Source organism: Eriocheir sinensis, chromosome 7, assembly GCF_024679095.1.
Source record: "Eriocheir sinensis breed Jianghai 21 chromosome 7, ASM2467909v1, whole genome shotgun sequence".
NCBI classification, from domain to species: domain Eukaryota; kingdom Metazoa; phylum Arthropoda; class Malacostraca; order Decapoda; family Varunidae; genus Eriocheir; species Eriocheir sinensis.
In genome coordinates, this window is record NC_066515.1 from 17,195,281 (window position 1) to 17,217,568 (window position 22,288).

The 22,288-nt window shown below is 44.0% G+C and overlaps 2 protein-coding genes across 2 annotated transcripts in view; one reads left to right on the forward strand and one right to left on the reverse strand.

Moving 5' to 3' along the window:
- The window catches only part of LOC126993604 (ADP-ribosylation factor-like protein 5B), a 26,428-nt gene extending 14,937 nt beyond the window's left edge, over positions 1–11,491 (forward strand). The window contains exons 2-4 of the mRNA XM_050852779.1: positions 4,855–5,063; positions 5,563–5,798; positions 6,159–11,491. Of these exons, the coding sequence (XP_050708736.1) occupies positions 4,855–5,063; positions 5,563–5,798; positions 6,159–6,207 (494 nt within the window). The 3' untranslated portion in view covers positions 6,208–11,491. The remainder of the gene's footprint in view (positions 1–4,854; positions 5,064–5,562; positions 5,799–6,158) is intronic.
- The window catches only part of LOC126993601 (uncharacterized), a 24,905-nt gene continuing 13,314 nt past the window's right edge, over positions 10,698–22,288 (reverse strand). The window contains exons 7-13 of the mRNA XM_050852765.1: positions 16,059–16,238; positions 15,442–15,654; positions 15,108–15,263; positions 14,595–14,942; positions 14,082–14,329; positions 13,339–13,655; positions 10,698–10,883 (exon numbers count right to left, since the gene is read on the reverse strand). Of these exons, the coding sequence (XP_050708722.1) occupies positions 13,385–13,655; positions 14,082–14,329; positions 14,595–14,942; positions 15,108–15,263; positions 15,442–15,654; positions 16,059–16,238 (1,416 nt within the window). The 3' untranslated portion in view covers positions 10,698–10,883; positions 13,339–13,384. The remainder of the gene's footprint in view (positions 10,884–13,338; positions 13,656–14,081; positions 14,330–14,594; positions 14,943–15,107; positions 15,264–15,441; positions 15,655–16,058; positions 16,239–22,288) is intronic.

Genomic DNA, 22,288 nt, shown 5'->3' on the forward strand with positions numbered 1-22,288 from the left:
AGCATCTCACTATGGTGAAAATGTGATGGTCTTGATGGGCGTTAGGATGTATTCTGACAGGGCCGACAGTGTTCTTATGTCCCACCCACTCTTATTCAGGAGTTTTTCACCTACATTTACCATAATCTTTTTAAGTCTGAGATTTTACCAGCACTGTCACCTGTGTCTCCATATTCCACCTTTCATAACGCGATTTCTGAACGGGATTTCATTAGGCCCAGGGCTGGTTGGCCCAGGGCGATGCTACCCATTTCAATTTTGTCACCTTGATGATTTCCACTGATTTTATTCCTTTGCAACTTATGTTGTATAGTCGGGTATGAGTATATATTGTATACATACATTGGTGTAACATATGTTATGTACTTTTTTCTTTATGTATTGTAGTCTTATTATTTTTGGTGGTGTTCAGGTTTTTTCACTCCACGTGGTCGAATTCGCATGCATGGTGGTCGAACATGCTCTCCTCCTGCCTGCTGCCTGCCTGCTGCCCCTGCTGCCTGCTGCTGCTGCCATGGTCACATCTCTGCCATCTTCTTTGATGCTTTTTATGATGCATTGATGACGATGCGCTGGATGCTGACTAGACCCTTTTCATCCCCTATGCCTCTTGTCCAGGGGATGTGGAGGCATGCCGGTCGGCATCGTCACATAGTGGGCCACATAGTGGCAGCTGTTTTCAGTTTTTGTGTTGGAATGCAGTTGCAGTGTCGCCAGTTGCATGCATTGTTTGGCATGCTGCAAGCAAAGTTTCGCCTCATCCCTGCGCATCGTCCTGAGGGCCCCCGCTGCCACGAGTCTGGAGGTGCTTCTTCCCCCACATCTCTCCTGTTATCCTTTCGTATATAACTGGATTCGGTGGTTGGTGACATCCTGCCAGTCTCAGTCCATTCAGGTCACTCGGTGGAGGATGTTTTTCCTTGAGTTGACTGATCGTGTCCCTGGTGAGTGGAACTACTACTACTATTATTACATTGAGTCTGGGATTGGGTTATATTTTTCTTTGTGTTAATTTAGTTTTTATTTTTCCTTATTTCGCTCATTACTTCATCATTCTTTCTTTTGTTCTATTTTTCTTTCCTCCTCGTGTCCTTTCTTCTCTATCCGTCCATCTGTTGTATTAATTTAGCGTCTTATGATGTCTTCTTTTTCTTTCTTTTATTCCTGCATGTTTTCTTTCGTTCTTCTCTCTTTCTTTCGTGTCTGTCTTCACTATCTACCCATCTATCTGTCTGTCTGTCTATTCATGTCTTTATCTATATCTTAACGTTATCAGAAATGTTGCTGTAGATTTATATCACTCGCTCTGTGTGTGTGTGTGTGTGTGTGTGTGTGTGTGTGTGTGTGTGTGTGTGTGTGTTCGTTAAGTGAGAAAGGAATTGACATGCTGTAATACACACACACACACACACACACACACACACACACACACACACACACACACACACACACACACACACCTAACCTTCTCAAGTCCCTCCCTAAACCAATCGATTCTACAGGGCAGGAAGAAAGTGTTAATAATTTAGATCATCAATATCCGTACATATATACCTCTTCCTGGCTCTGCGGTTAATGAGACAGGTGTTACCGCTCTCCCACCTGCATATCTCCACCGTTCTCTTCCTCTCTGTTTCATCCACCTCTTCTATCATTTATCCATTTATCTGGTATTGTCACGCTTCCGCCTCTCACTTCATCTAATTCCAAAGGTCAGAAAGGTGTTCATTTAGGTTCTAATCAGAGTTTTTTAGGGTCACGGTACAGGAGGGTCATAAAACTACCCCAGGAAATGCTTAAAACTCATACGAAAGCCTTGTTAAATATGTGATTACTACTACTACTACTACTCCTACTACAGAAACATTCATTAACATACAACATACAAATAACAAGCCTAGCATCCTTACACTCATCCCGTTCCTTTTACGCACTTCATCTAAGTAACACACGCATATCCGGCCGCCGAGCGTAGGAAACCCCGCTCACACACACACACACACACACGTAATAAGAGCATCCCGTACATTAAACGTCTCAGCGCCTCAGTTCGCCTGTTGGAAAAGCCTCTCGCTGAAGTTGCTGGGATTTCCATGGCCTTTTATTTGACCCTAGTGATAGTTTTACCCGACTTCTGCACCATGAACGGAAAAAAACACCCATTAAAACCCGGCTAATCTTCTCTGTGGCCTTGGGAAATAGTGGCAATAGGTTTAAGAATGGACACGGTAATAGTTTTCGAGAGGAGAGAGAGACGTGTTTCTCGATTGGGTTAAAGGGGAGGGAATAGACGTCGTGTTTCCTGGTTGGGTTGGCGGCGTGACGTCAGAGCTGCGTCATTGCTCGCGTCACCCCTCACGTCACACCTCGGCTGGCTGGGGCGGATATGATTAAGCTTTTACCTCTTCCTGTTGGGGTGTTTTTTTTTCCCCTCCTCCTCCTCCTCCTCCTCCTCCTCCTCCTGCGCTTCGTCTTCCTCCTCCTCTTCACCAGCATCACCATATTCTATTTACTCACTGTCCTCTATCCTCTATTTAGTGTTATTTTCATTGTCCTTTTCGACTCTTTATTTTCTTACACTCTTCTATCCTTTTGTAATGTTTTCTCTCTTTTTATAATGTTCTTTTCTTTCGTTCTTTTCCTTCGTTCTTTATTTCCTTCTCTAATCTTTTCTTTCGTTCTTTCTGTACCGTTCTTTCGCACTCTTTACCTAACGTTCTTTAACTTCTTTTCTTTTCATTCTTTCTTTTTCTTTTCACTGCTTTTTTTCTTTCGTTCTCTCTCTCCACATATCATTTTTTCTTCCGTTCTTTCCTTTACCAGTTTAATTCAGACCCCAAAACTGTCTTACACACACAGATAACGACATATAATTATAGTTATCGTTAAAACCGTAACTTATGGATGTTTTGTGAATAGCTTTGTCAGAAAACGGAAAATACAATGCGAGAAGTCTCTCTCTCTCTCTCTCTCTCTCTCTCTCTCTCTCTCTCTCTCTCACACTTCAGAGAGACGGATGCCGCTCAGTAATTCCTTTTATTTCTCTTCTATTTCTGATTTCCTGCTTTTATCTTTTGTTCGCGCGAATCCTGTTGACAGATCCGTGTTCTCAGTAACTCGATACAGACTTTTATCGTGTGTGTGTGTGTGTGTGTGTGTGTGTGTGTGTGTGTGTGTGTGTGTGTGTGTGTGTGTGTGTTAAGAGATTCAAAGTTTTATCTCGTCTAAACTAATTTGCAGGAATCTTTTTTCAACACGGAATGGCTTTTTTTTTTTTTTTGTCGAGGATGTGGTGACCTACACACACACACACACACACACACACACACACACACACACACACACGCGCGCGCGATTGCCCTTTTCAGTTGCGTAGTAAAGTAAAGTAAAGATTGTGTGTGTGTGTGTGTGTGTGTGTGTGTGTGTGTGACATCTATAAAAAAAAAACTGCATCTACTAAGTCTTCTGTTTCCTTTGTCTCTCTCTCTCTCTCTCTCTCTCTCTCTCTCTCTCTCTCTCTCTCTCTCTCTCTTTATGATGGTGGGCGTTTCCTGTTCTCAGTCACGCTTTGTTGAGAGTGAAAGTAAGTTGATGTGTGTTAAAGAGAGAGAGAGAGAGAGAGAGAGAGCGTTTGTTTGTTTGTTTACTTATTATTGTTGTTGATTTTATTTGTTTATTCGTCTTATTTTGTCGTTACAAATTTTCGTGTTTTACTTTCATTTTTTTCTTTATTTTGTTCTTTTCGTTTTGTTTTTATGGCTTGCTTTCTTGCCCCATTTTTCTTTCCTTCCTTTTCTTATTTCTTTGTTATCGTTCTCTTTCCACTTTTTTCTTTCGTCTAATTTTTCTGCTTTATTTTTTCCTTTTTTCTTCATCTCTCTTGTCCTTGCTTTTTCATATTTTCTTTACTTGCTTAATTTTTTTTCCTGGTTTATTTTTCTTTTCTTTATTCCTTTCAATTTTCTTATTTTTTCTTGTATCGTTTCCTTTTCCTTTTCTTTCCTCTATTCCTCCTTTCAGTTTCTTATTCTCTACGTCATTCCTTCTCTCTTTCGCTCTTTATTTATTTCCTTCAAGTCAATGTGCATAAATCTATAACTTACACATTTATGGATACACAAGTAGGCTGCTGATTCTTCCTCCTCCCCATCTCCTCCTCCTCCCTCTCCTCCTCATAGCTCGCACGTAACGGTAACATTTCGCAAGGTTCAGTCGGTTGATATAAGTGTGGTAGCCTTGCCCTGGCCTCCCCTTCCCTACTCTACACTTCCTTGCCTCATCTCCCCTTCTGCAACTCCGTCCTTCCCTGTCTTTGATTCTCCTCAGCTCTTATAGTTCCCCATCCTTCCTTCCCCTTCCTTATTCTCTTTTCCCATATTCCTTCATTGCCTACCCCAGCCAATGCATCGGCGTGTCCTTTTTTCATTCATAAGTTTAATAGTCCAACACTATACACTGTACACGCTAATTTTGCATCTAAGCCCCTCCCTCTTCTCTATTCCGTCTACACCATTGGCCAGTCCACAAGGTAGCCACGCCCCCTCTCCTAATCAGACTGCTTGTGATTGGTGGATGCATAGTATCAAACTCCAACTGTTTCAAAAGGCTCTCGCAAAAGTTATCGGGGTTTCCATGAATGGTTTCCTGAGTGGCGGTAGTTTAGCAAGGCTTCCGCGTTCTGAAGGAGAAAAACACTCATGACAACCCGACGTAGCTCCTCTCAGGCCTTGAAAAAACGTTCCAAAGCCCCCAACGTTTGGTACTACGAGTGTAAATCTTACTGGACTAGATTGAGAGGAGCTTTTTCGCCAAGGTAGCATGAACAGCGTCTAATGATCCCTCTCCTCTCTTCAGAGCACAAGATAGTGATGGTGGGCCTGGATAACGCGGGCAAGACCACCATCCTGTACCAGCTGCTGATGAACGAGGTGGTGCACACGTCGCCCACCATCGGCAGCAACGTGGAGGAGGTGGTGTGGAAGAACCTGCACTTCATCATGTGGGACTTGGGCGGCCAGGAGTCCCTCAGATCAGCCTGGAACACCTACTACACCAACACAGAGGTGAGGGAGGGAAGGTAGAAGGGAGCGAGGAGAGGACTGATGGGGTTGTGTGTCTATATATGGGAGACATTTATCTGCTTTATTTGTTCTTTTGTGATCCAATTATTAATCTACCGACACTGAGGTAGGGAAAAAAATAAGTTTTTTCACACAAGTATTATTTCACTTTAATATTTTGTCTGTGTACCATAAAGTTAATGAAAATTATTGCAATAGATTTTTTACCTTCACCTGTTGTATCAGTTATTCTTTGTAGTCTGCAGTCTTTGTTTCTTGTCCATTTTGGGTATTTTCATAACGTTTCTAAACTCCTCTTGTCGTATCATTTTCACTCATATATTTGGTGTCCCCATGGTTGCTTTTCCCTTGCAACTTATATCATGATTTTCTTGGGTTGTGTAGCATGACTTTCCCAGTGCAAACTAGAAAAAAATGGCTCTGTCCCTTACACCTCATATTATCTTTGTGCACGGTCAAGACTCCTTACCACCTTCCACAGTTCGTCATCTTGGTCATAGACTCCACTGACCGGGAGCGCCTCAGCATCACACGGGAGGAGCTGTACAAGATGCTGGCCCACGAGGAGCTGTCGAGGGCGGCCGTGCTCATCTATGCCAACAAGCAGGATGTGAAGGGGTCAATGAGTGCTGCAGAGATCTCCAGGCTCCTTAATCTTACGTCCATCAAGAAGCATCGGTGGCAGATACAAGGGTGCTGCGCCCTCACTGGGGAAGGGTAGGTGCTGTGCTGGTCTTTCTTTGTGTTCTTTTTCTTTGTTTGCTCCTTTGTCTTCTGCTTTTACTTCCTCCTACCTACCAACCTACTTACATACCTACTACCTCCCTACTGTATGTGTGTATATGTGCATGTATTTGTGAAATCTTACTGAAGTGGAGCCCTTTTAACTTTATTTACTTTTTACCAATAAATACAATTGGTTTTGTTTACTTTTATGCAAATTATGCCGGCTTACTCATTTTTCCATGAAGAGAAGAGGTAACTATATAACTCATTGTCTTGCTTCATGTGTGTTGTGTCATGTTATTGAGGTTGTGTTGCCCTGTTTGTCTTCTCACCTCGTTCCTTCCTCCACAGGTTGTATCAAGGCTTGGAGTGGATCGGCAGCACTTTAAAGAGCAAATGACGAAGCTACAAGCCGGTAGTGAGCGATTGTCCCCGTCAGCTGTGATGGTGATGTGGTGGAGGGTGTGTGTGTACGTGCGTGTATGTGTGCTGGATCCTAATGATTGCGTTTAAATTATTTGAACAGTGACTATGAGTGTATATCTGACTGTACATTGGTATGTATGCAAGCATGTATGTGTGACTGTATTCATATTAATACTAATGCGTTTTATCTAAGTATTCAATCCGCAATAGTTTTTACGGAAGTGCATTTGGAGGGGAGAGAGATGTTTGTGCATGTGTTTGTGTGTGAGAGCATGGTGAAGGTTTGGGAAGAAGCATCTGTTGTCTATTTTACGAGGCATGGAATTTACCTCAGTGTACTGGTTTTGTTGATACATAGCGGACACATGTGTATGGCGTATATGTGTGTATCTAGGGTATGTTTGCCAGCTGTACACATCATCCCTTTTTCTACTCATACCAAGGAAAAACTTAAAATTGAGCTTTAGTGTGAAAACTAATTACTGTCAAATGCTTATCAGTTTACTTTGACGATAGTTTGTTCTTGTTTCAATTTAGCTTGCCATAGTACAGTTTTTTCTTTCCTGGCATGAGTACTAATTGGGGTGGTGAGTGCAAATTGGTAAATCTGCAGCTCATGCACAGTGAGGGTCAAGAGGGAGCATTCAGACTCCTTCAGGGCTGTGTTCAAGTTCCTTCACACAGGCCGAGGAAATTTAACAAGCGATCGACGGTTTTAAGGAAGAATTGATTTGTATGTTTATTTATTTATTTTCTTTACACGTGGTTTCAGTATGACATCCTGAAGGACCGTTACGTTCCGAGACATTGCACTGATTAAACTTTTTTTGGTATGATCTCTATAAGTTTCATTTTTTAGTCTTTCATTGTAATTATTAAGCATAGGGTAGATTTAGTACTATCGAATATGCTGCATAATATATCATTTGCACGAGTTCCTTATCACTGTGGCGTTCGTTTCACAAAATAATCATAATTGAGGCATCTGGAGGAGACAGGGCATGAGGGACAGAGACATTTCTTTCTAGTTTGCACTGGGAAAGACAGGCTACACATCCCAGGAAGAACAAGAGACAAGTGGCAAGGGAAAAGTGACCCTTGGTACACCAAATACAAGGTTGCTTTTTCCCTGCAACCTGTTTCTTGTTCTTTCTGCGACGCATAGCCTGACTTTCTTAGTGGAAACAAAAAAAACAAAAAAAATGGCTTTGTCCCTTGTGCCCCTCCTCCAGGTGTCTCAAGTGTTCTGAGGTGACAAAGTTTATTGCCATGACGACATAGATTTCCTGTCATGGCTGTTAGTCTTGAGTCCCATAACTCCTAAGTGTGTGTTGGTGCTGCCTTGAGGGTCACTTTCAGGAAGGTATCAGCAATTATAAGCAATATTTATGTATACTGCAGGGCACTTAAGTCTGTCATTACATTTCCCTTAAACAGTTAGCTTGAGAATTCATCATCACACCATCTTTGCCATTGTTTTCTCTTGTGTTGGCAGCCTTGAAACCCTAATGGATCTTTCTTTTGTCTTCTTTGATCTTGTGCACAACACTTGGGATGTGTGCCAAAGTTACTGTAGCGTGGGGTTTGCCGTGACCTGGGATCCTCTTTTGTATCATCGGTTGGTTGCGCTTCATCTGCAAAAGGAGAAAGACCCGTTACTCTGTTGGGTCCACTAGTAGCTTAGTGTTCCTCATTGCCAAGTGTAGGTCGTGCATCACCACACAAAACTCAGGACTATCGCTTTCTCGTGCAGCGGCTAGGTGTCTCAGTGATTGCAGAAGTGACAGGGTGATAATTCTTTAGCTTGCCAAGGTCGTGTAGCATTCAGCACAATTGGTGATAACTAAGCACCTCTGTCAAACCCATCCAGGTGTCAGACAAGTAGTTCATTACATCTAATACTGGTCTTTGCATGGCCCTTCTTTGAATGGGTTGTGTTGTGTGGTTATTGCTGTGGTCGTGGGTGAGGATGGCAGGACTAGGAGAGGGGGGAGTAGCCTGTAAGACATTCCATCACTTCCTGTTTTGTGTTGTGGTGTCACTGTGATTAGTCATGGATGATTCCTGAGGTGTGCAGTTGTGTGTGAGGCAGATGTCACTTCCTAGTCCCTTGCTTGGCCTCCTGCTTTCTGTATGTGTGTGTGTGTGTGTGTGTGTGTGTGTGTGTGTTTGAGTGTGAGAGTAATGAATCCCAAGGTGGCCACAGGTGGGTCACTCCTTCCCTTGTTAGCCTTCAAGGCTCCAAGCAATTTTACTGTTGTTCAGATTTTCCCATACATGAAAAGATGAAGATATTTTCCCCCTCTTGCCCATTAGTAAAATAATTAATGTGGTGTGAGTGCAAGGGCAACCGTTTGTCAGCTGTGCCTCACCTGCACTACCAATGCAGCCTTGAGAAATCTGAGTCAAGAGGTCTTTTATTTCTACTCTAGTCAGTTAGAACAAAGTCAGTAGTCGTTGTGTTTATGCTCGTTTTTGGCGAGACACAAATGAGTGTGCGTCGAGTGGACTGTCCGGCAGGCTAGGCGTGTCTGGCATCAGGCAGCCATGTGTGTGTGTATGCTGGCTTTAGGGGCTTGACAGTCAGTTGATGGAGTGCTGTTGGTTCTCTGGCGTGGGAGAAGCAAGACTCAGTTACACCAGAGATAAGCAATATAATTCTTCACGGGAACATGGCAGCAGAGTGAAGGACCCGTTTCCTGGTACAACATGTGCAATACTTACTTGAGGGAAAGTATAATCTGAAACTGATGAAAGGAACCACCTTTCATGTTTTGCTATTTCTTGCTTAAAGTAATGAAGGTATTAAGGATGGGTCAGTGTAAATTAGTTGAAGAATTAAATGCCATGGTTCTGCTCAGCTGATAAGCTTCTGGTTACTAACACTTGAGATATTCTTACCTCTGTGACGTGTAGATATTATCGTGTCGTGGCGGTGACCTCGTTTAGGCTTGTGTGCGGCTGAATCTCAATTCCTGTTAAGTGTGAAAGGCGTGTACACTGCTTCATTTAGGTGTTTGTATTTACTGCAGAAATCATGAACTATTGGGAAGCATTCATCCTCACCTTGAGGGCTGACTTACTCTTCTTGTGGTTAATACCATTACAAACTGACCGACTCAGGTCCCTCATGCTGAGACACCAAGTCTGGTTACCACACACCTGAAGAGGGATTTTTGTTTGTCTCAACACAGGAGTGATTTAGGTTGTGTTTTTGTCCCATAAAAATGTCAGATTTCTCTTAAAGCCGAGGTGCTCCTTCATCTCCACAGTAACTACATTTGTTGCTGATAACGGTGCTTGAGCAGCACCTTTAAAGCTAGCATTGTTGACCCTAAAAAGATATATTTCCTGTTAACCAATTAAAAAAATTAAAGAAATTATGTGAAGGCCATTTGGAGGGGAATGTGTACAGCCCAAGCAACAGTTAGAACAAATCTTGTCTTCAAGGTCATTTTTTTGTTTGGCCACAAAAATATACAGTTACATACTTTCTAATGGTAAATATTCCTGGAAGAAGTTTCATCCCTTTTGAGTTTGGAAAGTGGGAATTAAGACTATACTTTATTATTGTAAGGGTCTTGGGAGTGGCTGTCACAGAAGCCTCCTGATGGGCCTCACATGTCCCTCTGCTCCTGAACAAGGAGTTTGGTCCACTAGATTAATCAAGCTCTTGTTGAGGCTGCAAGGCATTGTTTGATAGCCATGAATTGCTTTCGGGGAACAACAACAATGGGAACTTTTGATACAGTGCTTCTGGTATCTCGTCACCCTCAATTTTATATCAGCTGACTCAGTATTAGGCAGGTTTTAGGCATTTTGTATGTGGGAGGCGAACTGTTGTCTAGGTTTTATATGGTTATGTTTTTATCTCGTTCAGTGAAACCTGGACGCCCAGCTTCTGGTCTGCCACAGTGGCATGGAAGTTTTCTGTCAGACGTGTGTCACCCTCTTAGCCAGGCCTTCAAGTAGTGGTTAATTTGCTGTCACCTTTATTGCTCTGAGGGTCTGTGAGAGCTCAGTGTTATACAGGACTAAGACTACTAATTTGCTTTGTGATAAAATATAATACTGTGGGTAATGCTTGTTTGAGGCTCCAGGCAGTATTAATTCTGTTGTGTTGGCAGTTTGTCTCTAATCTCATTGCCTCTCAGGGCATTGCACACCTGTCCTGTATCATGTCCGCTATTTATTTCCCAAAGATCCTACTCTCTGTGCCATGTGGTTCAGGGTGTTGTCTAGACTTGTAATGATGGGATAGACAAACACTGGATAAACTATAGTTAGTATATTCTTTGGGAAGCAAACAGAATAACATGAATGTCTACATGTGGAAATTTGACAGGACAGGCATGAACTGGCCCTGAGAAGCAACGAGAGAGAAACTGCTGACACTACAGAGTTAATATTGCCCAAAGTCCTTAGCCATACCCATACCCACAAGCATGGGGTATAAAAGTAAGCTTCTCCAGTTATGTTTTATTAGGAAGTGTTGTTATAATAAATGCTGTATGATGAAAAGGTGCCTCTCAGCCTGCAGTAGTAAAGGTGGAATGCCATGTTGGAAGAGTCCCCAGCAGGTCTGGCTACCCGGGTAGATGTGTGACAACCAGTGACATGCGCTTTCAGAAGACTATCCATTAACAATACCTGTGGATAAAGTAAGCATTGTTTTATAGGGAAGAAAAGTTACCTGTACATTTTAGTCACTGCTCATTTAGGTAATACAATAATATGAGTTTAGCGCTGCATACAGAAATGCAGGAAGTCTGTACCTACCAGTTGAGGCTGTATGGTCTGTGTTGTGGGTTTTTTACTGTTCACAAGTTCCACAAAACATATCTTTTCTATACATATGACTGAGTGTTTTTGATGTAAGGACAAGTAATCTTTTTTATAAGCAACTACACTTTCTAGCTCCTGTGTGTGTGTATCATTCATGTTTGTAAATATGTAAATTGGAGAGAGAGAGAGAGAGAGAGAGAGAGAGAGAGACCTATCGTTGTTATCCATCTCTGTCTTCACAAACCCCCTCTGTCTACACAAAATGCCCGGGCCCATCCCTAAGTTGTCCACCCTCAGCCATCTTCGGGCAGCCAGGGGGCGCAGGGCCGGGCCAGCTAATAGTGCCGCGTCAAGTTGCGTGGCACCCAACACACCCACTACTACTGTTTTATAAGTGTAATGTACTGTACCATGTTTCATAAACTGTACATAGGAAGAAAAAAGTTGTATATTTTCAATAAGAATAATTTTAATGCAGTGGTTTCTATGTCCTTCCAATAGGTGTGACTACTACCACCCTTCAAAATGGTTACATGGCCATAGCACTAACACAATCTTAGTTTAAGTAAGGAGATGGCATATGCTCCCTGTTAGTTATATTAAGTAAAAAAACTACATACAATACAATAAAAAAATCTATGGGCAGAGCAAAGAGCAATAGAATTAGGTGTGAAAGCAAACCATTAAAAACACCGTATTGAGAGACTACATATTGTCCCCTATAAAGACACTGAATCCCCTTGAATGACATGGCATGAATTATACAATAACACAAATTCATGGACAGAGCAAAGAGCAATGTCCTTAGGTGTGAAAGCATAGCACTAAAAACAGCAGGTCAAGTAAGAGATTACGCACTGTCCCTTTGAATGCCATGCAACACAACCTTCCCCTAAATTTTTTTTTTTACTTTGCTGCCTATTGCGCCGGTAGGCATCTTCCAGGTGGGGCCTGATGGTCGGCCCAGCCCGTTCTGGCGCAGGCGAGTGTTTATAGTGGCGCCATCTTGCATTGAGTAATTAGCAGGTGAGGGACTAGATGAGATAACCAAGGTGTGACTAGTTCAAGTGAGGGAAGAGAATGAGGGTGTGCAGGACTTGAGATATAATTACTGAGCCAGGTTAAGGGGTATATAAGTATTGGTTTACCCCTGAATCAAACACATGCAACACAGAGTAACGTTCGGATTGTATATTTGAAAAAAAATAAGTGGCAACACTAATTTAGGGGGAAAGTTGGAAAGTTTCGTTTACTCGGCGCAACATCTGTGGTCATATGCCGGAGAGACAGAAGGGGATTGAATTATAGGAGAAGGGAACAGATCCCAGGAGACGGGGCACAACCCCCGATTAATACCTGGTACCCATTCACTGACAGGGGCGTAGGGTATCGGAAAAGCCGCCCAAATTTTTCCACTCTGCCTGGAAATCAAACCCGGGCTCTTGGTTGTGAGCAGAGTATGCTAACCACTGCACCACGAAGCCCCCGTAATTTAGGGGGGGATTACATTATAGCTGATGTTACATAGTTTTCCGGGGGGTGAAGGGGGGGGGGGGGCACGTGTGTGGATATGCGTGATCAAGGGGGGCGGGGTCAAACATCACAAAAAAAAAACGTTACGTAATTTTTGGATGGTTCCTATGAACTAAATGCGGAAGTAGCGAAGGCAAAAAAAAAAAAAAATAAATAAATAAATAAATAAAAAGCTGAAAGGTAAAATTAAATTAATATAAATATGGAGACAAGACCACAAAAGTATGGCTCAGACCTGTATACTAAAACTAGGTAAACACACACACACACACACACACACACACTGTCCACATCAATAACTCACTTTGTACCTTAACGTTACTTGATGCAGCACTATCTAATTAGCATACGTGACATACCTACTTTCAATTTTAATCAGTGGAGTAAAATCAAATAGTACTAAAGTAATTTTGGGCCGGGTCAATAACATATCTAATTACATCACGTATGTGTACGTGTGTGTGTGCACGGAACCCTCTTCTTACGCCTACCACGAGAACAACCTTGCTTATGATGTTCTGTCGAGGGAAAAATCAGGATAAATCCAGTTGGTGGCCTGGTTGCGGCGAGACTTCGCCTCCCCTCCTCTCTCTCTCTCTCTCTCTCTCTCTCTCAAACACACAATACACGTGAAAACATCGTAATTATGGAAAGGAGAGAATGGATGAATACATGAATAATAATTGATTAGGAGAGAGAGAGAGAGAGAGAGAGAGAGAGAGAGAGAGAGAGAGAGAGAGAGAGAGAGAGAGAATCAATCACCAAACAAACAAAACACAAGCCTTACCTAATAAACACACACACACACACACGCGGAGATACCACAGCAAAAACTATAGGGCATGGGTGGTGGGGGCGATGACGGATATGGTGACGGAAGATGCGTGTGGGCGTGGGTGTGCGGTCTGGACGGCGTGGGAGGGGCGTGGGGCGTCGTGCAGGGCCATAGCACGCACCAGAACCTTTCCCTCCTGCACCATGACGGAAGGAGGTGCCGGGGAGAAGGGGAACCGGTGGGAGGCGCTGCAGAAGGTAGCCAGCCCGCCGCTCAACACGCTGCCGCTTCGTGCACTCGGGGGAACAGACTTGGAACGCCCACTGCCGCTGAAGAAGAGGAACATCGAGGGACTTACGTGAAATGAAGAGAAAAAGAGAAAATAAAAGGGGAACTGAAACCGCGGGAAACTTGCGTAGTGAAAGGAAAATGAATATTGTAATTACCATCCTTATATTCTTGAACTACGGGATTGCGTGGTGAAATAATTAAAGAAGAGAACAAAAGGAGAACCCGCCATAATTTGTGTATGGAAATAGAGAAAAAGAGAAAACAGAGAAACCGCGAGAACTAAGAAGAATATTGCAAACTTGTGTAGGGAAATAATGAATGAAGGGAAAAGTAAAAAATAAGAATACCGCGGGAACCTGCGTTGTGGAATAAAAATAGAAAATGAGGAGCGAAAAATACTACTACAAACCATTCCTATACTCATAAACCTCAATATCACACCTGTCTCTAGATCGCACACTCACCGGGAATCGAAGTGGGGATGGCGGGGAGGCAGCGCGCCAACACTCAGGGGGGAGGTGGAGGGGAGGCGGAGGGCGGCGTCACTCATACCGAGGGAGACAAAATACTTCTTCAGGAGGACCCGCAGGTGGCGCCCCTCCTCCCGCAGCGCCGCCGCCTCCCCGCGCAGGGCAAGTCGCTCGAGCTGAACTTGGTGATACTTGCGCCAGAACTTCCTGAGCCCTTCGTGTGTTCTGAGGGCCGCGTCAGCCTGGAATGGGAAGGAAGGTGGAGGTGTGTGAGGGCGGGAGGGCTGTAGAAGGTTTGGAGGGGGTGTAGAAGTATCCATCTCTATCTATCTACCTGTCTACCTTTATATCTACCTATCTCTTTTTTTACAGTAGAGGAAGCAGCTGAAGGGCAAAAAGAAATGAAAAAAAGAAAAAAAACGCTAATCATTGACACTATACTCTATCTATCTATCTATCTATCTGTCTGTCTATCTATCTATCAACCTATCTATCTGTCTATCTTACCTCCTGCAGAACGATGTCAGGGATGGGACCGAACTCCTCGCCCTGGGCCTCGTGACTCGCCTCCTCATGGTACAGCAGCTCACTTATCCTCGCCAGCTTCTCCCTCCCCAGCGACGCCCTCCTCCCGCCGGGGTGCAAGGGGGGCGGGGCGGTCGTGGCAGGGGGGGTGAGGGCGCTGGAGGAGGTCGAGGAGGAGGAGGAGGGGAGGAGCGGTAAGGAGAGGGTGGATGATGCTGTTTGGGGTTCCGCTGCTGATGAGTCCATGCCCTCGTCTGTTTCCTGTTGTTGTTGTTGTTGTTCCTCGCCCATTCCCGTTTTGTGTACCTTACTGGGCTTCCTCTGTGTCCTCTGCCGGTGATAATATGAACAGGTGACGAACAGGTAATTAGACACACACAAATGAGGTAAAGATAAGGGTGGGGGCATACCCTATAGCTGCGCGTGGCTGCGGTGCTCATCTCCGTACCAAGAGAAAAATGAAAGGAAAATGGAGGAACACACACACACACACACCTTGCTCCCAGTGGCGGGGCGGGCGGCGGCGGCGGGGGGTCGGCTGGACAGGGCGGCCCTGGAGGAGCGCGAGGAGGCGCCACCCTTGGAGGAATAGACGGAGGAGCCGAGGCCTTCGTCCGTCTCGGAGTGAAGCCCCACCAGTGTCTCTGTCTCCTGGGGGGGGAGGGGGGGGGAGATCAGAAAGTTCTTATGAGAGGAGGAGGAGGAGGAGGAATAGGAATAAAATGAAAGAAACGACAACGATGATAGTGAGGACGAGGACAAATAAATGGAAGTGAATGATGACGAGGATGATGATAATGATAATGAGGAGGAGGAAGACAGAACTCACAAGAGGGGGGGCGGAGCGAACCGGGGGGAGGGCGAGAAGATCCACGGAGGGCACGCGGGGCTCCGGGGAGAGGCGGGAGGAAGCGTCAGTGGCGGCGGCGGCGGCGGAGGGCGGGAGGAAGGGCAGGTTGCGGTCTCGGTTGGTCTCGAGGCGCTGGCAGATCTCGGCGAGGTCCAGGACGGCGCGGCCCTCCCTCAGCACCTCCTCCACGCGCTGACGAAGGATTAAGTAAATAGACGATTGTTTGTCTTCTTTTCCCTTTGTTTCCTTTACCTTATATTCTTTTTTTCCAGTTAAGATTAGTTGTAACACGCTTATGTCTCGTCTCCTACTTGGTCAACTGCTCTTCTGTTGTCATATATGTTCTACTAACCTTCAAACCTCCCGGAAATCAATTGGGAAGAGTGTAGGTGGGCTAGGTTAGGTACGTTAGGTTAGGTTAGGTAGGTAGTTAGGTAGGTTAGGTAGGCAGGTTAGGTTAGGTTAGGTAGGTAGGTAGGTAGGTAGTTAGTTAGGCAGCCTGGTTTGGTTTGGTTAGGTTGGGTTAGCTTAAGTAGGTAGACTAGGTAAGGTACGTTAGGTTTGGTTGATGGTGGTTAGGCAACCCATCCACTCACTTTCGTCGCTTGATCCCCACGCCCGTTGATGGCCTTGAGCAGCGTGCGCCCCGCCACGCGCTGCCCCGCCGTCGCCGCGCGCACCACGCCCACCGCACCGCGCAGCCGACGCAGCTCCTGTTCCGCGGCTGTGGGGGAGCGCTCTTGCCGCAGCTTTTTCCGAAGTTTATCGACCTCGTCCTGTTATGGGAGGAGGAGGAGATTTTGAAAATGGTGGTTGAGGTGTAAAAAGTTGAAAGAGGAGGGCGAAGACAAGAAAGGAGCAATAGGACACGAAAAGCAAAGAGGAATAAGGAATAGAGGAGGAGGAGGAAGAGGAAAAGGAGTGAGAAAAGTTGAAGGAGGACGAGATGCAAGAGGAAAAGGACGAGTTGTAGAAGGAAGAGGGGGAAGAGGAGGAGGAGACAGAGGAGTTGTAAAGTAAATGCAAGCAAGGGAAAGTGGAGGAAAAATCAAATGAGTAAAAGGCAAGAGGAAAAGGACCAGTTTTATAAGGAAGAGGAGGAGGAGACAAAGGAGTTGTAGGATAAATGCAAGCAGGGGAAAGTGGAGGACAAATCAAATGAGTAAAAGGAGTTGAAAGAAAAAGAAGACGAAATAAGACGCAAACGAAGAACAGAACAAGAACAAGGAGGAGGAAAAATAAATTGAGGAAAAGAAGGAAGAAGAGAAAAGGAAACATAAGTGGGAGTTCAGTAATACATATGTTGATATTCATAAACCTATTCAGCCATACAAGAAAACCGTCATATATACAAGCACCACCACCACCACCACCACTACTACTATAGTCAATCCAGGAGGAACTGGCGGATTGGGTGGTGAGAGGTGCGGGTCAGCCCCGCCCCGCACCTTGCCACACACTTTCAACACTTCTCGCTTCCTCTCATATGTCAGCTATTTACTACCTTTAAATGAATTTAATTAAATAATTGGATAATCCAATAAGGTCATATAGCGTTAAGACTGTTTCGTTTTTTAAGATAATAACAAATATTTTGTATAAATACCACGACACTTGACAGGGTTGTATTCCAACGTTGTCATTCTACAGTCTACACATCCAGAGCCCAGGTCACTTCTCTCAAGGTCATGGAAGGGTCAGCAAGTGGGCCCATGGGTGGCCCGCTCCCGCCTCTGCCTCTCCCCTCCCTCCCTCTCCCTACCTCTCCACGTCGTTGGCTGCACAGCCGCAAGAAAGAATTCATTTACAATGTAAACAAGTACTTTTTAGACGAAAAAAAACAACAGAGGACTTATCATACCACTCACAAGAGTAACTGCAAGAACAGAAAGAGCCACTAATGTTAGTGAAATAACTATTAAAAGAGTCTGCGCCAAACTGGATCATGAGTGCATGACGAACAGATCACCAAGACAGCCTGTATTCTCGTCCCCGAAGAAGAGAGAGAGAGAGAGAGAGAGAGAGAGAGAGAGAGAGAGAGAGAGAGAGAGAGAGAGAGAGAGAGAGAGAGAGAGAGAGAGAGAGAGAGAGAGAGAGAGATTTACATAGATTTACATAGAAAATCAGACCACACAGACCCCATGGTCCAGACTTGGTGGTCTGTCCTTAAACCTAAGTGATTTTAATCAGAAGACTCCAAAACGTTGCATTTCTACTCTAGTTGATATTAAGTTGAAGGAAGTGACGGTCGAGCTTATTTTTGAAGGAGTCAATCGTGTTACACTGGACCACTGATGATGGGAGCTTATTCCATTCTCGCACTACAACGTTGGTGAAGAAAAATTTGGTGCAGTCTGAATTTACTTGTCTACATCTGAGTTTTACGCCATTGTTCCTCGTGCGCAAAGTGTCATCGATCATAAACAATGTTGATCTGTCTACATTCGTGAAACCATTAAGTATTTTAAAACATTCGATCAGTTTTCCTCGGAGGCGACGTTTCTCAAGAGAGAACATGTTAAGGGTAGAAAGCCTTTCGTAGGATTTGTTGCGCAAGGAAGGGATCATTTTCGTTGCCCGACGCTGAACACCTTCTAATTTAGCAATATCCTTTGCATGGTGGGGAGACCAAAACTGTACCGCATATTCCAAGTGGGGTCTGACTAAACTGTTGTAGAGCGGGAGTATTACATCTTTATTCTTAAATAAAAAGTTTCTTTTAATGAAGCCCAACATTCTGTTCGCTTTATTTGCTGCATCGATGCATTGCTGTGAGAATTTGAGGTTTGACGCGATTTTGACCCCAAGTCATTGACGCATTGATCGCTTTTGAGTTTTACGCCGCGCATTTCGTAATCGAACTTCTTAGTCCTCGTTCCAACTTGAAGGACCTGGCACTTGTCTACGTTAAAGGGCATCTCCCATCTATCCGACCAAGCTGAAATTTTGTGCAAATCCTCTTGGAGGCTTTGCCTGTCTTCGTCAGTGAGAACCGAGTTACCAATCTTTGTGTCGTCTGCAAATTTACTAATGCGGTTATTGAGTCCAACATCCACGTCGTTGATGTAAATAATGAAGAGCACTGGGCCAAGAACCGAGCCCTGAGGGACGCCACTAGTGACAGGCGCCCACTCTGAGTTAAATCCGTCAATCACTACTCTTTGTTGTCTGTTGCTCAACCAATTCGCGATCCATTGGTTTACCTGACCGTCAATACCTATTTGTTTTAATTTGTAAAGTAATTTATGATGCGGGACTTTATCAAACGCTTTCTGAAATCAAGATAGACTTCCAGTGATTTTGTTACGTCATAAACAGTGAAGAGGTCGTTATAAAACGTTAATAGATTTGATAGGCAGGATCTTTTGTTTCGGAAGCCATGTTGTGAGTCCCCAATTAATGAGTGGCTTTCAAGGTAACTCACAATTTTGTCTCTAATTATGCCCTCAAGTAGCTTACCTACAACCGAAGTTAGACTAATGGGACTGTAATTACCTGGTACTTTTTGTCTCCTTTCTTAAAAATCGGTGTCACGTTAGCCTTTTTCCAATCTGAAGGACAATGCCTTGTCGCAAGGACATATTGAATACGGTTGTGAGGGAGGAGAGTATTTCGCTTTGTTTCTTTCAGCAGAGTTGGATATACTATATCAGGTCCAGGACTTTTATTTGTTTTAATTGATTTGAGGGCTTTAAGGACTTCATCGGGTTTTATTTCAAAGTTAGACAATGCATGCTCAGGATTTACATTAGTACTGGTGTTGGTGGTGGTGGTGGGAGGACTGTTATTATTAAACACCGAGGAAAAGTAATTATTTAATAGGTTTGCAACGTGTTGGCTGTCAGTCACTAGTGCACCGTCGCTGTTTATTAAAGGTCCAATTCCACTTCTGATCGCCTTTCTGTTGTTTATGTAACTGAAGAAGGATTTCGGATTATTTTTACAGTTGGCTGCAATATTTTCTTCATATCTACGCTTTGCCTGATGCACTAATCTTTTTACTCGTCGCCTTGCATCATTGTAAAGTCTAATGTTTTCGGGCGTGCTTTGGTCTTTCTTTAACCTGTAAGACAATTTTCTCCTTGACTGAGTGTTTAATTTCGCTATTAAACCAAGGTGGACTTTATAAGTGTTAATTCGCTTCTCGCACAAGGGGACAAATGTGTCTTGCTGAGTGAGTAAGTGATTTTTAAAGTTTAGCCAGGCGTCCTCTGCATTGCCGTCATCTGATAGTTGCATATCTATTAGTTTTCGTCGGATTTCTACGAAGTTGGCTCTTTAGAAATAGGGCCCCTTAACTTTATTTACAGTCACCGATGTTTGAGCTCTAATGTCAACGCGCACTAGTTTATGATCGCAGGAACCGAGGTGTTCTCCTACCGTGACATTACTGACTAGGTTATCTTGGGTCGCTATAACAAGGTCAAGTATGTTATTTTGTCGAGTTGGTTCAGAAACCATTTGGCTTAGATAATTTTCCTCTAGAAATTCGATCATTCTATGGGACTCACCTTCTGTACCCGACAGTGTCGCCCAGTCGATATGGGGGAGGTTAAAGTCTCCTAGTATCAGTGAGTCGCTGTTATTAAGTGACTGCCTTAAGACGCTGTACATTTCAAGATCGCCATCAAGTGATTGCCCCGGAGGCCTGTAAGTGACAGATATATTTAAATTGACTTTTGCAATGTTTACTCGCACGCACAAATGTTCAACGTTACTGTTTCTTGGTGTTTTGTCAGTAGGTTGCAAGTAGCTTTTGACAAAAAGGGCGAGAGAGAGAGAGAGAGAGAGAGAGAGAGAGAGAGAGAGAGAGAGAGAGAGAGAGAGAGAGAGAGAGAGAGAGAGAGAGAGAGAGAGAGAGAGAGAGAGAGAGAGAAGGAAATGACTTGACCTTGACTGTAATCCCACATTTGGAGACAAGAGATGTGACAGAGTGGTACGGGAGGAGAGACCCCCGCAGAAACCCCCCAGTCCGCCAGTTCCTCGTGAATTCAGTATACTATAGTCAGTCCAGGAGGAACTGGCGGATTGGGGGGCGAGAGGTGCTGGTCAGCCCCGCCCGCACCTTGCCACACACTTTCAACACTTCTCGCTTCCTCTCATATGTCAGCTATTTACTACCTTTAAATGAATTTAATTAAATAATTGGATAATCCAATAAGGTCATATAGCGTTAAGATTGTTTCGTTTTTAAGATAATAACAAATATTTTGTATAAATACCACGACACTTGACAGGGTTGTATTCCAACCTTGTCATTCTACACATCCAGAGCCCAGGTCACTTTTCTCAAGGTCATGGAAGGGTCAGCAAGGGGGCCCATGGGTGGCCTGCTCCCGCCTCTGCCTCTCCCCTCCCTCCCTCACCCTGCCTCTCCACGTCGTTGGCTGCACAGCCGCGAGAAAGAACTCATTTACAATGTAAACAAGTACTCTTTAGACGAAAAAAACAACAGAGGATTTATCATACCACTCACAAGAGTAACTGCAAGAACAGCAAGAGCCACTAATGTTAGTGAAAGAACTATTGAAAGAGTCTGCGCCAAACTGGATCATGAGTGCATGACGAACAGGTCACCAAGACAGCCTGTATTCTCGTCCCTGAAGGAGAGAGAGAGAGAGAGAGAGAGAGAGAGAGAGAGAGAGAGAGAGAGAGAGAGAGAGAGAGATTTACATAGATTTACATACAAAATCAGACCACACAGAACCCATGGTCCAGACTAGGTGGTCTGTCCTTAAACCTAAGTGATTTTACATTAATCAGATGGCTCCAAAACGTTGCTTTTCTACTCTAGTTAATATTAAGTTCAAGGAAGTGACGGTCGAGCTTGTTTTTAAAGGCACGGCCATATTCTCAGTGAAGCTCTTCCCTCTTCGTCGAAGCGTCTCTTAGAGAGTGTGTTTCCGTTGAAGGGTATGCCCAGTCCCTAACCTTCGAAACAATCTTTCCGTGTAGTGTTGGTACTACTGCAAATCAAACAAACGTTGAAAACCGAAACCTTAATGCAATTTAGGTACATTTCTATAATGGATTATATAGTGTGACTAATATTTATGTAAACAGTGCTTGATACAGTGACATACATTATATATAGCAGAAATTTTACATTGATGCATTTAATTGGTTGGTACCCGTGGCTATGTTTGCTTCGCTTTCATATCATCCCGTTACCTGTGGGCGGAGCTTAGGAGACCTCGTTAGAATAAACTGCTTTTATTTTCTTTATTTTCCTCCTGTTCCATGAGACATCTCTTTCTCCCTTCGTTATTTCTCACTTGTAAATATATTTTAACTAGCTTTAGAGCTCCTATCAGTGGGTGGAAAATGGTATCATCTATATTGCTGAGCTTTGCTAAGCTCCACCCACAGGTGACGTCACGAGTTTGGAGATTGGCTGTGGTAAGCCCAGCACGGAGTATCGAATACCACCACATATTCATACAGACTTGTGAAACAAGCGCCCGGAGAAAGCCTGTTAGTCCGTCACTTTAAAATTCATCCCAGCAATCTTAATGCATGCTTATGGTTCGAAGTGCCCGCCCTACAAACGCTCAAAAAAGATAACTGTTGTGAATAGTTGAGACTAAAGGGCGGGGCGTGCTGGTTGAGAGGTGTGTTCCAGTGTTGGCTTAAATTATCATAGGAACCGTGAAGTCTTGAATAAACAGAAAAATATTGTTTCTCGCATTGTATTATTTTTTATATAAGGCCTAGAAAACTTAAATTGCTCTTATACCCAATTAATAATACAGCAACATGGAAAAATGTTGTAATAAAGCATTTAATGTGCGAAGATATTAGCGAAGAGCGGGCCTTCACCTCCTCT